Source organism: Stigmatopora nigra, chromosome 17, assembly GCF_051989575.1.
Source record: "Stigmatopora nigra isolate UIUO_SnigA chromosome 17, RoL_Snig_1.1, whole genome shotgun sequence".
Classification (NCBI taxonomy): domain Eukaryota; kingdom Metazoa; phylum Chordata; class Actinopteri; order Syngnathiformes; family Syngnathidae; genus Stigmatopora; species Stigmatopora nigra.
In genome coordinates this window covers 9,483,247-9,501,029 of record NC_135524.1, presented here as the reverse complement: position 1 = coordinate 9,501,029, position 17,783 = coordinate 9,483,247, and the positions used below count along the sequence as shown (strand labels likewise).

Here is a 17,783-nt window from a genome sequence, read left to right as displayed (position 1 = left end):
CTTTTTGTTGTGGCTTAAAAAGCATGCCCTTGCTCTCTGCCTATCTTTCAAGATTACAGTACTAGTACTGTAAAGATTAGGGGTCGGCAAACTGGTCCCCGGGGGGCGCTGTGGGTGCATGTTTTTGTTCCAACCAATCCCACATAGACAATTTAACCAATGAGATGTCTGCAAAAAACAAGAAGCACCTGAATGCAATCCACTGATTGCACTGTGTAGGACACCAGATTGGGGAAAATGTGTCCTCTTTCTGGGTAGGAATGAAAACCCTGCGCCTACTGTGGCCCATTGTGGAATAGTTGGCCCACCCCTGGTATAGATTAATTAGTTTGATGGGCGAGAAAAATACTCCTTGATAACAGTTTGTTGATGTTGACAAGTGTAAGTATTGGATTGGATTGTATATATGCACATGTAAAGGCTGTCATGCATTAATATATTTCGATTAATTCTGAAAACTCGCACCAAAGCCCCTACTAAAATGGATAACAATTTGAATCGAATTGAATGCTTTTTTGTCATTCTACTAGCATAATGACATTTAAAACTTCACCACAGTGCAGAAATAAGAAAAACAAGTAGACAAGTAAATAATCGATAAAATATAACAATTACTAATAAATAAATACTCAATAAATAAGTCATATTTAGAACATAAATAAGTAGTCAACAACATAAGTGAAGAAGTGCACAAATTGCAACAACAAATAAGATAAATAATCAACACACAGTAATTATAAATACACAATAAATAAATACGTAATAAATCAATCCACAATAATAAAATATTATGTTCAATAATTTTGTTTTCATCAGACCTATAGATCATGATATAATTTTGTGTAAAATTACAGATAATTTTGTTGTTGATTTTTTAAATCCATCATGAATCATATTTAATAGAATAATTTGCCACAACCCTGTACCACCATTAGCGTTAATAAAAAAGTATACACATCACGAATTGCATTTGCAACCACGAGAAAGTACATTGCAGATTGATACTTCTTGTTTATATTGGACTAAGTTGTTTTGTTTGATTCAGTGATTCGGAAAAAAAATCCAAATTCATCGGACTCAAAATAAAACAAATCCAATCATGTAATAAGTATAATGACGTAATACTGGCCGATTGTATCTCGACCTGTATTTGCCTGGATCTGTGATTAACTCCTGCAATTACCTGCTCGTTAATCATACTGGATGCTAATGTCTCCCTTCCTTTCATCTATTTTTGTAGAGATCCTCATCAAAGCTTTTTTGAGTGCAAAAAAATACAACAATCGTGCATTTCTTTACACTTCGGCAACTATAAAGCGGTTTCGGCAAATCGTCACACATAAAAAAAAGTTCCACTGTGTATACCTGCGTGACATTGAGTATTCCGCAGATCAAACAATTGGATTTTCCCGACCCCCTTCGATCACATCGTCACCGCGGGTTTATAAGATTTGACGACCAATATCTGGGCCGCATTATTTGAAAAGTATCTCTTATCACCGACAATACTTTGATCGTGAAATTATGGAAAGAGCAGCTGTGTTTCTTCTCATTTTGGACTTGTGGGTTGCTTCCATGCAAACGGACAAGCGGTGGCAAGGCTCCAATGGCCTTTCAGGACTGATCACGAAAAGGAGAAAAATCGGCGCATTGCCCCTTTTCATGATGCGCCTCTATCGGGACTTGCACACCGGGGATCGAACAGGAACCAGAAGCTGGACAGAGACACTACATCATTCGGATTACGTGAGCAGCTTTGTTGCCAAAAGTGAGTGATATATATTAAAAATGTGATGGCTTTAACGATTATATGCGGGCACGCTTTAAAAAAAAGTTAAAAATTTTCATTATTAACGTTTCTTGCTTCATCACTTAAAATATTTTATAATGTTTTAAATTGCAGATCATACAATTTGGGTAATGTGACAATTTTTGAAGGGGAGTGGGGGTATAAATGTAATTTAAGCAGTGGTCTCCAACCACTGGTCCGTGGACTGGTACCGGTGCACGAGCTACCTAGAGCCGATCTATCACAGTAAAAGATATTAACGTTTTTGTACTCGCCCGCCAACTTGAAATGAGAAAAGTTGTCATAATAATATAAAATAATTTTCTATTATGCTTTGGGCTTGTTTTTTTAATTTATTTTTTTGCTGTCATGGGTGTCGTTTGGGTGGCCGGTGAAGCGAGTGGTTAGCGCGTCAGCCTCACAGCTCTGGGGTCCTGGGTTCAAATCCAGGTCACTTCCACTTGTGTGAAGTTCTCCCTGGGCCTGCATGGGTTTTCTCCCACATTTCAAAAACATGCATGGCAGACTGATAGGACGCTTTAAATTGCCCCTAGGTATGGGTGTGAGTGCGCATGGTTGTCTCTGTGTGCCATGTGCTCGGCTGGTCATTGATTGAGGGTGTCCCCCGCCTCTGGCCCGGAGTCAGCTGGGGTAGGCTCCAGCACCCCCCGTGGGCATAATGAGGATAAAGCGGTTCAGAAAATGAGATGAGATGGCTGTTGTTCGTGCACCGACCCCACCCCCTTAGAATTTTGTCTTCAGTTGTCGCCTTCCCCATTAGCCGGTCGAAATAGAAAGAGCTTGACTGGTCCGTGTGGAGAAAAAAAGGTTGATTTAAGTCATTCATTAACTTATTCATTTCTGAACCACTTATCATGGGGGGTGCTGGAGCCTATTCCATCTGACTTTATTAGGGGGGGGGGGGGGGGACACCCTGAATTGGTGAAGACTATAGTGATATGCTATCTAAATATAACCTAAAATGTGATATTCACAAACCAGGTATAAACATAGAATTACAGGTATATTACTTTTAATGATATAAACATTTAAAAAGGTATTTTTGAAGACATTTCATTTGTAATTTAATCTATACATGAAAATAATGTTACGTACAAAAGAATTATCAAAATAAACATGAGTAAAATTGGATTGTGGCCCCCAATTACACTTAAAACTAGATTTCTTTAATGTCCGATTCATTTAAACTGTGAGGACCAGCTACAGATGCTCATTATTGACTTAATGGTGAAGGATTAGTCTACTTAAGCCATAAAAAAAAGGGCCTCGTGGACAATATTTATATATATATCGGTACAGTTCTTATTGATGCTATAAGATTCAATGAGATGGTTAGGGTAGAACAGGATAAAAGATTACAAGTCATTAGAAATAACTGGGTCATTCCAAAATTGGAGATTTAAGACTTCAAAATTGTTGAAAAATAAGCTTTTACTTATCTGAATTTTTGCTCCATATTCATCAATACCGACAGTCCGGCCGCTTGAGTGGTTAGCACATCAGCCTCACAGCTCTGGATTCCCTGGTTCAAATCCAGGTCGGTCCACCTGTGTGGAGTTTGCATGTTCTCCACAGCCTGCGTGCATTTTCTCCAGAGTGCTCGGACATTTGGTCGCCGGTCTTTTGGTCCCTTTTGGTCGCCGGTCTTTTGGTCCCTTTTGGTCGCCGGTCAAATGGTGACGAAGTGTTAACTCTTGAAACCAGCTCTCAAAATTATATTAATGAGAGACAGTTTAATAACTAAGTACTGTTAATATCTAAGTACTGTTTAATATATAAGTACTGTTTAATATATAAGTACTGTTTAATATCTAAGTACTGTTTATTATCTAAGTACTGTTTAATTCTAAGTACTGTTTAATATCTAAGTACTGTTTGATATCTAAATACTGTTTAATATCTAATTACTGTTTAATATCTAAGTACATTTGACCGACGACCCAATGTGATGATGCTTTGAATTTAGAATATTTTCAAGCTGTCCTTTTCTCAGGCGATTCTACATTTGTTTTCAGAACTCTGGAGCTGCCTGTTACAATATTTACATCAGGATCTTTTAAAGGCTGAAGGATGGGATGTAAACTATTAAAATGACCAATTTGAATTCACATATCTTTCAGGCTGCGAGCAGAGAGGCAATAAGTGGTCCATCACCTTTGACCTGTCCTCCCTGTCTGAAAATGAACTCATCCAACAGGCCGAGCTTCGTGTCCGTCTCCCGGCTTTGAGCGAGTCTCCCGGGGCTTCGCTGGAAATTTTCCACTCACACTCTGACATTGGGCGCCCCGATGGGAGGGTTTTCCTGGGTAGTCTTAAGGTCCAACCAAGTTCCACAAGCTCCTCCTCCTGGAAAGTGTTCTCCTCGACTCAACTTTTCCAACGCTGGCTGGAGAATAAACTGTCTGCCAGTCCATCCGAAGACATGGCATGGGACACCATGGGAATCCAGTACCAAACAACCAAACGGGTCATGTTGGTAGTCTTTATCAGACAAAAGCCAGATGCATGGTGGACAGCTTCTCTCATCCGGACAGCCGTGCTCTCCAAGTACGTGAGCCCGGATGGGGAGGCTAGTTTAAAACGCAGCAGGAAGAAAAGATTCTCCGTGCAGAGACAAAGGAAGGTGGCAGCGAGCGGCCGGACCGAGGAGGGTCCTCTGTGCAGGAAGGTGGACATGTGGGTGGACTTTGAGGAGCTGGGCTGGAGCCAGTGGATGATTTACCCCAAACGCTTCAACGCCTTCCGTTGCGAAGGCACCTGTCCTACACTTGTAAATGGAAACTTCAAGCCAACCAACCATGGCTACATGCAGGTAAGACTTGCTTTTTTTCTGCTCTTTGCCACAGTTCTTCTTTATACTTCTCTTCTTTTCTCTACAGAGCCTACTCAGGCAGCACCACCCTCACAAGGTGCCGTGTTTGTCTTGCGTGCCCAGCAGCCTGTCATCCCTCTCTATGCTCTACTATGAGAACGGCAAAATGGTCATGAAGCACCACCAGGACATGGTGGTGGAGGAGTGCAGTTGCCATTGATTGAAGCCAAGAATACGTCTGATTGCAGGGCACAAGGAGACGGACAGCCATGTACACTCACAATCATACCTAGAGGCAATTTAGAGTGTCCAATCAGCCTACCATGCATGTTTTTGGAATGCGGGAGGAAACCGTAATTCCCGGAAGACACCCACACAAGCCCGAAAGAAGATGCAAACTCCACAAAGGCAGGAGCTATGAGGCCGACTCGCACTCAAGCCACCAAAAATATGAGTCAATTTGAACAGTTTAGTTTTATCAAAGCGGGTCACAATTACATTTTTTGTTGCGTTTGTCTGTTTTGAGTGGGATACTTTTTTTTTACAATCTGAACGGGAATCACATAGGAGTGAATATTTTCAAATCCACTGTATGCAACTTCCAAATCTCATCTCATCTAAATTTCTGAACTGCTTTATCCTCAGGTATTGCTTATCTTAACTGACTTCAGGACAGAAGCAGGGGACAACCTGATTTGGTGGCCAACCAATCGCAGGTAGACAAACAACCATTCACACTCATACCCGGAGTATCCGGAGAAAACCCACGCAGGCCCAGCGAGAACATGCAAACTCCACACAAGTGGACCGACCTGGATTCGAACATGCTGCAACATCCAAATGTGGATTTAAATCCAATACAGACAACGTTTTTTGTAATTGGCTCCAGTCTTACAAAAGGAAATTCAGTAAAGCATTAATAATGTCACTTGGTATTGCTTAGCAGTGGGAAAAATGATGGGGATCATGTGAAGTATAATATGGGCATCTGGACATCTTTGGACTTCTCTAGCTAAATCCATTGTTTAAGAATTTTAAGATAAAGAAAATATTTGCTCCACTGTTTGTTTAGCATGTTTTTGCTGCTGGTTTGTGACTTATTTATCTCCATCTGCGAATGAGGGTCACTTCATTCACTCATTCTACATACTGCTTATCATCACAAGTCTGTGGTGGAGCCTATCCCAGTTGACGATTGGCACCATGCCAGGGACACCCTAAATTGGTGGCCAGCTAATCAAAGGACACAAGGAGACGGACCACTATTTACACTCAAACTAATACCTATGGGCAATTAAGAGTGTTCAACCAGCCTACCATGCAGATTTTTGGGATGTGGAAGTAAAATTGAGCACACAGAGAAAACCCACAAAAGCCCGGTAAGAACATGCATACTCCACATGGAAGTTCGGAACCCACCTAGGATTCAACCCTCGATCTCAGAATTGTGGGTTAGGGTTAAATAAATTTTAAAATACTCAGTCTCGTAAAATATCGGCTAAGAAAAATGAAATTGGATTTGTGCATTAAGACCTGCAGTCTGAACGTGTACATAATTCCCCAAAATAACTACTAAACTCATCACATTGATTATACAGTAGTAATAAACAATTCAAGCCTTTTATGACATAAAAAACAAACCAACAAAAACAATTTTTCATTCAGTTTAACTCGGATTAATACTAATACTAATATTATGTATTAATATATAATATAATATACAATAAATACTTAATAAAATGCAATAAGTCATTTTTTTCCAAAATATCCAATAATCTATATTCTTGGGTATTTTGGAAAAAGATTTCTAGATTCAAGAATTTTCTAGCATGTTCTTATTTCTTTTATTTCAGCATGAGAATCCCAAAAGCCCCAAAATGTCAATATCCCCTTCACCGCACTTGTCTTGGTAAATTGTGCGAAATAATTCCTTCTCTTATTTACTGGGAAGCAGACATGCTAACACAAGATCACTGTGCTGCCCCAATTTAAAAAAGTTGAAACGTCTCTATAGTCATTGGTGGTGCGGAATTTGTTTTTTGTTTTTGTGGCTGTCCATTGTCCAATTAATGCAGATAACCAAGTGATTGAAATGTTAGATATGGGAATATATTAGAAATGGTGTTGTAGTGTCAGAGTGGTTAGTGCATCGGCATCACAGTTCAGAGATCAAGGGTTGGAATGTGTGTGGAGTTGGCATGTTCGGGAAGAGGGCTTGTGTGTGTTCTCTGGTTTCCTCCTACATCCCAAAAACATGCAAGGGAAGCTAGTTGAGCACTACGAATTGACCTTAGCGTTAATGTTTGCCCACCGCTTAGTGCCCTTTGTGAGCATTGTCCATCTCCTTGTGTCCTGCGATTGGCTGGCCACTAATTCAGGGTGATCCCTGTCTGATACCCATAGTTGGTTGGGAGAGGCTGCAGCAACACTTGCGACCCTTGTGAAGATAAGCAGTTAAGAAAATGAGTGGAAAATAAAACATAAAATAAACAAAAATGAGTTAATAGAATGAGGAAAGAATTCACACAAAACACCTGAAAATCTGAATTTCATTTGAATATTTTAAATGCTGCTGAATCGCCAAAAACAAGACGGACAAAAGTCTTAACTCTGTGTTTTCGCAAAAGCTTTTTCCAACTAATATAGCAATTTTTTTAAGGCACATGAATAATCCTAGAAAAGAACATATTCCTTTAGGAGACAAATTTTGTATTGAACTTTTTGTATGTTGTAAATTAAACCTAAAAGATCTAACACAACTCTTGTGAAAATCCAAGGATTTGTTCTAATCCTCTTCAAAAGTCCATTTCAAATTGGGCATCTTCTCCTATTGGAAGAAAAGAGTGGATTAAAAAAATGTATATCTATAAAGTTCTACTGTACACAGGTGTTACGTTATAAGCCAGTGCATTTCAATGAAGTAAAATTGCATGCAAAACATGGAGCATTTTTTTTATTACACAATTGATCTTGAATGAATGGATGAATTTGAATTACTGTTAATGAAGACCCTAAATTGTAGCTCATGTCAGTTAGCCTATGAGATGATGATCTGATAGGGGAACTGACATAAGCTACTTTGCCCACTCCGTTGTAAAACTACATTACATAAACTCTGTTTACCTGCACACTCAGTATGTCGGCCCTGTTCAGTGGTAGTGATCTCGCTTTGCACCGGCTGGTTGCTCCCAGTGGAGGGTTCACGTTTGAGTGGCCTGGTGACTCCTGGGATGTCCGGGAGCTTCGGAGGTGTGTGAGCCAGAGGAGAAGTGCGACACTGAAGGAGGAACTTCCTATCATAGATGATTCGAGTTCCTGCACACATGGAAGGGACAGGCATACTAAGGAACATTTTTTTTTCAATCTGCTTGTGGCCCGGTGGGTGAGTGGTTAGGTCATTAGCCTCCAATCCGGGTTGGTCCACCTGTGTGGAGTTTGCATGTTCTCACTGAGCCTGTGTGGCTTTTCTCTGGGTACTCTGGTTTTCCTCCCAAGACATTCCAAAGACATGAATGGTAAATGGGTGTTTTTATATACATATATATTTATATATATGTTTTTATATTTATTTATTTATATATTTATATGTATATATATATATATATATATATATATATATATATATATATATATATATATATATATATATATATATATATATATATATATATATATATATATATATATATATATATATATATATATATATATATATATATATATATATATATATATATATATATATATATATATATATATATATATATATATATATATATATATATATATATATATATATATATATATATATATATATATATATATATATATATATATATATATATATATATATATATATATATATATATATATATATATATATATATAAATAATATATATATATAAATTTTGGTTGCTTGTTGAAGTACACAGAGTGGGCGAAATGTGTGTGTCTGTTTTATCAGTGTGAATGTGTCCCACCTGCCACATGTACACAACAAAATATCAGTCACTACCAGCATGTGGACATGGCTTGAATGTTCTCATTGCTGTAAAGCGAAAGCTTTCCCTCATTTCATTTGTTCAGCCCAAATGCTAACCTACATATACAGTACACACTCACACATTATACAGTATTTTGTGGTGAGGATATTGTGTAATATTTTTACGAACACTTGACTACATTTTTAAAAGACTGTTAAGGAGTGGTAATACAAAACAGTGTTGATTGTTATGACCAGTTTTGGGTGCAGTCTGCCTTTCGCCCGAGGTCAGCTGGGAAAGGCCCCAGCACCCCTTGACCCTGACAAGGATAAGCAGGTGGGTGTTGATCATTAACATGGGGACAGGACAGGAATGTGAATGAAACCTATAGATCTGTGTAAAATGGCAGCAATGTAGGAAACATCTTTTCCCCTAAAGGGACTAGAAAGAGTTTAGCATGGTTTCTTAGTTGTTTTTTACTTGAAGAATTGTATTGCAAACCAGTTTACTTTAGAGGGATGTGACTAACAATAAATTTGCAAATTACTGTTGACTTCACTGATCTCATTTCCTGAAAGACTTTTTCCTCATTAGGGTTGCGGGGGGTGCTGGAGCCAATCCCAGCTGTCTCCGGGCTGGCAGGGGACGAGGAAACGGACAACCGTACACACTCACACCCTTACCCATACCTACGGACAATTTAGAGTGTACAATCAGGCTACCATGCATGTTTTTTATGGAATGTGGCAGGAAAACCGGAGTACCCGGAGGAAACCCACACAGGCCCGGGGAGAACATGCAAACTGCCCACAGGTGGACGTGACCTGGATTTGAACACAGGACCCCAGCGCTAACCACTCGCTCCACCGAGCCGCCCCTCTACAATCATATTTGTTAAAATTTTAGGCGTTTATATTATAATATTTTTGGGATGTTTTTTTTTTTCCTATAAGAGTATGATTATTGAGTTTGTCCTATTTCAAACACTTACTGTTATTTATATTGTTTGGTTTCTAGGTAGGGAGTTTCTACCTGGTGAGCTTATTTTTTTTGTAGCCCATCTTATCTAATTAATGTCCGCACAGGAGATGGAAGGGAGAGTGACACTATACATCAGGTGGTTTTAAAAAGAGAGCCATAAACATTTGCCATTTTCAAATGTTCTTCTTTGAGCGCCATACTCACAATTTAAAAGTCAAAATAAATGAAAATGTGCATTTTTTGTCATTTTACCACGTTTAAAGTAGAAAAAGTCTCTGAATTATTTTGACAACATTGTCACGCTGTTGCTAATCAACGAATATCAATGAGTTCAATAAGTATCAATGAGAGAATGGATGTAGAAGACAGTAATGAAGAAAAAAAGAATATCACATTGCCAACGTGACGTTCTTATTGGTGCATCCGAGACTTGGCTCTCTCACCACCGGTTTTCATATTTTAGCTCAGAGCGATATGCACCCATCGAAAGAGCCACATGTGGCTGTACATCATGAATATCATCATACCTGTCAACTGGTACGTTCTCGCCGTAATTGGTACAACTGAAAGCCCATTTTTATATTGGTACGCTGTACACATGAAAATGGTACGCTAAACGGTGATTTTGAGAAAAAAAAATAAATTAAGGCACTTTCTAGCCATTTTTCACCATCCGCCATTGTTTCTTCCCGGAAACGCATGTCTGCCAAGTGATATATCATATATCACTTGAAACGAAAATGAAACGAAATGTTTATCATGATCTTTTTTTTTTAGCCAATCAGAGGCGCCGGTACATATAATATGTACCGGCGCCTCTGATTGGCTAAAAAAAAAAGATCATGATAAACATTTCGTTTCATTTTGGAACTTTGAAAGCAATAAACACATAAACATACATTTTCTACTTGTTGTTCGTGATTTTTTACAAAAAAGTAAAGTGGTAAGATTTTCCATGTATTTATACATATATGTAAGGGCGAAAACAAAATTTGGTAAGATCACAAATGGTTCGAGGTTGACAGGTATGTATCATCAAGGAGGATGTTCAAAACTTTGTGGAGCTCAGGAAACATTCTATATTTCATTGAGATTCACAATCTTTGCCGCAGATGAATGTAGTGCTGTAAATCAGCATTTGTAACTAGTAATTACAATAGATTTTCCACGTCAGCCCCTTATTGCGGAAAAGAAAACTACTTTACGCTCAGAATAGTATATATTTTCGCAAATGACAAGAGTCATATTGCCCAATGACCGAATTACCTCCAGGCGTGGTGCTGAACACCGTCCCCCCGGGGGTCGTGGAGTATTCCTGGGGCATGTGGGCAGCTTCCAGAACAGCGACCCGCCTCACGGCCGGTATATCCCGACTCCCACTCGTCTGTCCTGCCGCTGACATGTCCCACTGTCGGTATGGCTGTGTTCACGTTAAAGTAAAAACGATTTAATAAAAATATATTGTGCTAAATTTCTTCAAACAAGGCTCTCTTTTGCCTCCATGTGCTGGTACCAAATCCAAAACAACCCCTGAGAGACCTCCTTCGTGAACACGTGAAACAGGGGGCTGTGATTGGTTGAAAGTAGGGGGTGTCATGGAATGGGGAAGTTGTCATTTATATCTGTCATGTTCGAAAGCACACGGCGACACAAATTTAACGAACTCATCTCATCTAATTTTCTCAACCGCTTTATCCTCATTACAATTGCGGGGGGTGCTGGAGACACCCTGAATTGCTAGCCAGCCGATTGCTGGGCAAAAGAACACTGACAACCATATCTAATTAGCCTACGATACATGTTTTTGGAATGTGGGAGGAAACCGGAGTACCCGGAGGAAACCCACCCAGGTGGACATGACTTGGATTTGAACCCGCGACCCCAGAGCTGTGAGGCTCCCCCGGATCACCCGTATTATATTATAAATTATAATATAAATATATAATATATAAACCTTTTTGGCATTCATGCTCCACTCTAGATGAAAGAAAACTTGTATTTTAGAAATACATCCCAATGAATTACTGTGTGTAAATTACCTTACTTGCTACGGTAGTTCGTTTGGTTCAAGTGGAATTTGAAATGTATCATAAAGCGGCAGGATTAAATATGAAATTTGAAATATAGTATAGTATATTTGTCCATTTGGGAATCATGCAAAAAAAGTGTATGCCACATCTTTGTTTATTAAGTCTTGTAAATGATTTGAGCTGGTGTACAGGGTAATATGATAATTACATATTTTAAAGTCAGAACGGTTCTGCTTCAAAGGCTTGTATGTATACATTTCTTTTCACCATCAATTTTCTGGACCAATAAAAAAGAAAATAAATAAAAGTGGTCAAAGCTACAGAGCCTTTACATTCCCCATCAAGTGGGCGTCGGCTAACTAGATAATACTGAAAGAACATCCATAACAACTCTATGAGGGTGCATAGCAATCTAATGAAATATATTTTATCATATACTTTAATAGACATATTTTTCATAAAAACATCTTTTTTTGTGCATGGGTGAAGTTGCATTCCTTAGAATAGAGTTATATGATATTGCGTTTACATTGTCACATATCCTTCTAAAAGAGTATAGATGAAAACTATTCTTCTTCTTGAGGGTTTAAATGTTACATATTCTTTAAACATCATTGGGCATTACGCTACCTTCTTGTGTGGCATGCCTCCTTAAAAATTATTTTTTTAAATTCTCTTATGCACGCTCATACAAAGCATATTTCGTCAATGACCATGACTGCTCCTTTCAAAATCTGAACAAAAAATGGATACAATATTCACTCTTTCACATAGTCATCTTATCAATTTAGGAACCTGCACAAAATAATTTAACATATTTCTGAAATAACTAAAAACCTGAGTGGCATGTTGTCAAAATGTGATATGTGACAAATATAGTGCATGCACTGGCCATGTAACGATGCGTGATGTGCAAAATAATGTGCTCATTTGTTCACTCCGTCTCGCTTATTCGGGCTACAGCAGCAGTTATTACAGTACTTATGGGATAGTCTCGGTCTGTGTGCTACTATGATAAGAAGACATAAGGTTTCGGCATAACAAAGTATTTCAGAGGAAACTCAAGTTTATAAATAGGTTTTTAGGCCAGGGTGAAGAAGTGACGACTCAACAACCACAAGCATTAGTACATTCGACCCAGAATGCCATCCAAAAAAAACAGATCCAAGTCAAAGTGGGTTAACTGGGAGAACGTTCCTTGCACTATGTGTCATCAAATCTTCAGAATTAATAGACTTTATAACTCAATTGTGCCCATTGGAATAACTTATGAAGGATGAGCATTTTATTCTCAAGCTATCCAGCCTCTTATTGAAATAATTAGCCTCACGAATGGCTGCTTTGATACATTTTTATGGATGTGTCCTTGCTTGATTTAATCTGGAAGAAATTTGTGTCAAATGGGAAAAATTGGTGAAGTGGGTATTTTTCTTCCAACTTATCAGGGACCCAATTAATGGAATTGAACTCACAATCGGTTGCTTCAGATAAAAATAGTTACATTTCAAGCCTTAGTCCTTAAGGCAGGTTAGTTAGATCTAAAATGCTCGACTTCTTGTTAAATGTGTCTATGTGACTAGTTCTGTTAGACATATTCGGCCAATTTTGTGGGGGAGCAGTTATCGGGGGCTACATTTTTTAACACTCAAGGGGATACTCCGGAGAATGTTTAACTTGCTATATCATGCTGGAGAAACCAATTGTTGAAGATTTGGTGTCCTAAAAAAATAAATGCTGTAATTCTTTGTGGGAATTTATGAATAAAACGTCAATAGATTTTTGGGGGGCTAAAAAGCAGTCACAAAATTATAAATTATCCAGAAAACAATTCAACAATTACTATTCTGTTTTTTTTAAACAAAAACAAAACATCTGGCCTTTCAAGAACTTGAGAGGAGAGTCTTGTTAGCAAAAAATTTTCCCATACTTGTTTTAAAACCACATTTCTCCTTATTGAAAAAACAAAATTACAAATTATAGTGTAGTATTAGATACTGCGACATAAAACTGCTAAATACTGTAAAATATAGGCCCAAGTCCCTCGTAAATTGATGCCACCTTGGTCTGAATTGTGTCTCGCTGATTTACTCACGGCGCCAGGGATTCCGTGGTGTCCATGTAGGAAAACAAATCCAATGCAAAGTTCTCCAAAAATTCGTAGTGGCGCTTGTGTTTTAGGTTTTATTGCTTTGGCAAGTTCAGGCCATCTGTCACTCTGATCAATTCATAATCATCTTCGTAGTGTGTGCTTAAGTTTGTAACAAGTCGCGGTTGGTGATAGTGATGACAATGCACCACTGCCTTCACAATCACATGTCATAGTAGCACAATACTGTACTGGAAATCAGCCAATGTGATCGTCTGAAACATCGGATGGGTAAGGAGGTGCGGGTGAGCGCTCTGCATATCAATTCAGGCTACTTGTTTTAGAGAGACAATGTCAGCTAATAGGACAAACGGAGAAGGGAGGATAAGTAGTATGAAGAGAGACCCCCCTCAAAAAAAAAAAACACAGCTCTTTTTAAAGCAAAAAGAAACCCAAAAGATCAAGTTTTTCTTTTTTTTTTTGGAAAACCACAATGACAATCACAACAGTGAGGGGAGGCCAATTCGGTGCAAAATGGGTAGAGGCTCTTTTCTTCCGATGCCGAGTTCACCGGGTTTTGAGCAGATTGGAGTTTAGCGCACTGGTCATAAGCAAGAAAGGCATGCGGCAGAGAAGACACATACTCACAGCGGCAGACGTCCACATAGCAAAGAGTGCATATTTACGAGAAGCACACATAGAACAAAAAGTGTCCACCCAAACAAGCGTCAGCGAAGGCTATTTTTCGAGGGGGGAGTTATACCCGGTTTTGGGGACCTGCAGTGTTACTGGAGGGTAATTAAGTCTGTAAAAGGGCACAGGACGCAAGTGCGAATGGGGCCACCCTCTCTAGTTTGCGCACTCTTCAGCTTGTAGATTATGATAGATCAAAAGGTCAGTGTCATGCAACAGCAGTCAGCATGCAGTTACAGTTCACAGGAAGCACATTTTGTTGTCTTGTTTAGGTGACATTGGCCATTTTGGGTTGGTTTGTAGAAAAAATGGTCATGCTTTAGATATAGCGATACTTTACAAATGTTATAAAACTACGAGTTGAACAAAGATTTTTTTCGCTCTGGAAGTGTCACATGTGAAGGGTCATTCCATGTTTTTTTTTTATTTTGGTGGTCTGTTCTGTTGCTTATTTTCCTTTACGCTCCTGGTGTGGTTTTGTGGAGGAAGCTTTGGCAGCTGCTCTCTTGTCCTGTAAAATACAGAGTGAAGCACAACTAGGAATTTGTCTTATACATTGTCTAAAAAATTGTCAATACGCAATGTTATTGTCAAAAAAAGAACCAATTAAAGCACTAATGTAATCACAATATATCCTACTAAACCAGCCGCTTAAATACAATAAATCATGATTCTGATCTAACAAGTACTACAGTGTTCCCTCGGTTATCGCGGTTAATGGGGACCGGGCCCACCGACGATAAGTGAATTTCTGTGAAGTAGGGATGCCCCTTCAAAAAGGCTTAATTTTAATTTGATTTCAAAAAAATGTTTTTTTTTTACCCCCCCTGTATACAGTACACCATATAGAATATGGGCATGGAGAGTGCAATTCATGTTATAACAAAAAAAAACTGTAAAATATGTTGTCTAAATGTAATATTTGTATTTTTTTTCCACAAAAAAAACGCGAAGCTTTGAATCCGTGGTGGCTGAACCGCAAAGTAGCGAGGGAACACTGTATTTTCAAAAGATTACATCTACATGGATACATTTGTGGAATGCATAATGACACCAATGAACCGAAGTGACAACATGTCATCTTGGCATGCTAAAGTAACACATTTATTGCAAATGTATTTATTGTCCATCAGATTTAGTATTTATGAATAGTCATTCATCCTCAGCCTCAATGGAGCAATGACATTGCTACAGTGAGGTTGAGGATGAATGACTAGAACTAGTCACATAGACACATTTAACATGAAGTCGAGCATTTTAGATCAAGGTGACCTGCCTTATGGACTAACGCTTGAAATGTAACTATTTTTGTTTGAAGCAACCGATTGTTAGTTCAATTCTATTGATTAGGTCAAGGCCTAAGTTGTGTTGCTTCCAGGTGTGTATTCATATTTAAGCATCTAACCAATCATATTTCAGCCATTATTTGTTGCCAGGTTCAGAAATCTGCCTTGAGGCCTTCACAATCAGTTCTGCAGGCTCTGCTGCATAAAACAAGCGTGAATAAAACTGTTGCTTTAACCAATCAGATTTCGAGTTGGCGACACCAAGGCCTTCTCATAGGCGTGGGGATACGTCATCACTTTCACTAACTATAATTGGCTAGTGATAGAGTGGACTAGCCGGAGCTATCAAACTGTATCTGGATCGAACTACACAAGCAAATATATTGTTGTGTTGATTTAATAGCAGTTTTATCAACCCGTAATGGGGGAAGGAGAAGAGATGGATTTGTTTGCAGATTTACTGTCGAAGCAATTTTCAAGACATACTTTTCAAGAAAAGCTGGACGTCATTAAAAAGGGTTGGAGAACTCCGAAGCAAGGAAGCCTATCACAACAAGTAACGAACATTTTTAGCACTAAATCAAATAAAAAATTGTGCCAGAAATACGACAGGACAGGCTCGACTTTCAGTATGAGCTTACATGGCGATAGAAAAAGAGAAAAGAAAGGAGGATGGATTTTGTCTAAAGATAAAATGGATTTTCGGTGAGTAAAATATGGCTATATTCCCAAATAATATTTCAATTTCATGAGGTCATTATATATGTTTTTTATGTGTGTCGTAGTTGTAGCTGCAGTAAAGATTTTACAGCCATAAAAGAGTTTTTGAGGGTTGGATTGATTTAGACATAGCACTGAGCAATGTTAACGGTATACATTTTTCAATACATCGTTTTTCATTTTATTTAGTATGTCCGAACATTATTTTCAGGGTGTATTATTGATAGAGAAACATTTGTGAAAGGAACTGTTTCATATGGGCGAAATTTTGAGCTGGAATAATACATACAAACGGTAATAATACGTATGTATTATCCCTGCAAGCTGCTATAATACGTAGGTATTCTTTTTTTTGTTGGTTTTTGGACAACAAGAATGTAGGGAAAAATTGTTCAAAATAATGTCCCAACAAAAAGAAAGTGTTTGCGTTGGTGTAAAAAGCATGGATGAAAGTGTGGACTGGATCCGCTCATTTTATTTTATTTTTTTCCCAAGCAAGCACTGGAATACACGTGCTTGCTTGCATCCATGGAACCGCGTACCTTGTGGACCAGGTTGTGTGTGTTGTGTTTCAGTGTTTAACCCTCCGAAGACTTTTGCGCTGCACCAACTGACCGGCCCTTCTTGCGTCCGCCCCCACCTGGATCAAGGAGGGGGGGCAGCAGGGATGAAAAAACACTCCTGTTTAGTGCTCACGTGTCTTCTTTAAACTAGAGCAGGAAATTAACTTGTGGCTTTCACCGGCCAGAGACAGCCGAGTCCCACCATGCACCTGCTTTGACTACTCAAATTTGGAAAGTCAGAAATCACCTCAGAATGACAGCCTGGCTAGGTAGTGTCGTCATTGTAATAAAGATGATGTGTCAGTATTTTACATTTTTCCTGTGTTAGATATAAAGTAAACTACAGCATGAATAGTTTTACAGTGGATTCTTCAGGGACCTTTAACTTCAGTTTTACCTTACCTATTTTTCTTCTTTGTTTGTTGGCAGTGATGACATGCTTTCAATCAATATTTGGCTAATGGCTACTGATTAAAAAATCTGTCTTATTTTTGACACTCACTCTTCGATTGAGGACACGCCCATTTTCATCAGCTCCATAATCTTCTTTCTCCTCTCTCTGTATAAGAAACATAATTCACTTTAGATGGCATTGGACTGTGCATTGGAAATCAAATCGGAAAGAAAATGCCAAATTTCATCGTGTTGCGCTGTACAACACATTTGTATTTTCATTTCATCACAAACGGTGACATGATCAACATTTTTACAGTAGTCTCATTCGATGAGACTAAAGTATTTGATGATTACATAGTTGTGTTCAGAATCATAGTAGTTTTCTAAAAAAGGGAAAACTCAGTGTCTGTTTTTGTTAGAAT

At 38.5% G+C, this 17,783-nt stretch overlaps 3 protein-coding genes across 16 annotated transcripts in view; 1 reads left to right on the top strand and 2 right to left on the bottom strand.

The window, feature by feature from the left end:
• Nucleotides 1-1,360: 1,360 nt before the first annotated feature.
• LOC144210902 (nodal homolog) lies at nt 1,361-5,268 on the top strand. Its single transcript, XM_077737855.1, has 3 exons — nt 1,361-1,768; nt 3,931-4,622; nt 4,690-5,268. The coding sequence occupies exons 1-3, from the start codon at nt 1,525-1,527 to the stop codon at nt 4,840-4,842; spliced, it is 1,089 nt and encodes a 362-aa protein (XP_077593981.1). The 5' UTR covers nt 1,361-1,524; the 3' UTR covers nt 4,843-5,268.
• Nucleotides 5,269-7,153: 1,885 nt separating this feature from the next.
• LOC144210903 (eukaryotic translation initiation factor 4E-binding protein 1-like) lies at nt 7,154-11,232 on the bottom strand. Its single transcript, XM_077737856.1, has 3 exons — nt 10,854-11,232; nt 7,746-7,937; nt 7,154-7,449 (listed from the first exon to the last, which is right to left on the bottom strand). Exons 1-3 carry the CDS (start codon nt 10,987-10,989, stop codon nt 7,418-7,420), a joined length of 360 nt encoding a protein of 119 aa, XP_077593982.1. The 5' UTR covers nt 10,990-11,232; the 3' UTR covers nt 7,154-7,417.
• Nucleotides 11,233-11,753: 521 nt separating this feature from the next.
• The window catches only part of ank1b (ankyrin 1, erythrocytic b), a 71,273-nt gene continuing 65,243 nt past the window's right edge, over nt 11,754-17,783 (bottom strand). For 13 of the 14 annotated variants that reach the window (XM_077738034.1, XM_077738042.1, XM_077738040.1 and 10 more), the window contains 3 exons: nt 17,468-17,524; nt 16,945-17,042; nt 11,754-14,907 (listed from right to left, as the gene is read on the bottom strand). In XM_077738034.1, coding sequence (XP_077594160.1) covers nt 16,974-17,042; nt 17,468-17,524 — 126 coding nt within the window. In that variant the 3' untranslated portion in view covers nt 11,754-14,907; nt 16,945-16,973. The remainder of the gene's footprint in view (nt 14,908-16,944; nt 17,043-17,467; nt 17,525-17,783) is intronic. The other variant, XM_077738036.1, reaches the window with a different exon arrangement.

Excerpts from the sequence above, each read along its gene's own strand:
- LOC144210902 (XM_077737855.1), top strand. The coding sequence starts at position 1,525 with ATGGAAAGAGCAGCTGTGTTTCTTCTCATTTTGGACTTGTGGGTTGCT. Across the intron at positions 1,769-3,930 it reads GAGCAGCTTTGTTGCCAAAA|GCTGCGAGCAGAGAGGCAAT; the intron begins GTGAGTGATATA and ends CATATCTTTCAG. Across the intron at positions 4,623-4,689 it reads CCAACCATGGCTACATGCAG|AGCCTACTCAGGCAGCACCA; the intron begins GTAAGACTTGCT and ends TTTTCTCTACAG.
- LOC144210903 (XM_077737856.1), bottom strand. The coding sequence starts at position 10,989 with ATGTCAGCGGCAGGACAGACGAGTGGGAGTCGGGATATACCGGCCGTG. Across the intron at positions 7,938-10,853 it reads GTTCAGCACCACGCCTGGAG|GAACTCGAATCATCTATGAT; the intron begins GTAATTCGGTCA and ends CCATGTGTGCAG. Across the intron at positions 7,450-7,745 it reads CCGACATACTGAGTGTGCAG|GAGAAGATGCCCAATTTGAA; the intron begins GTAAACAGAGTT and ends TTCTTCCAATAG.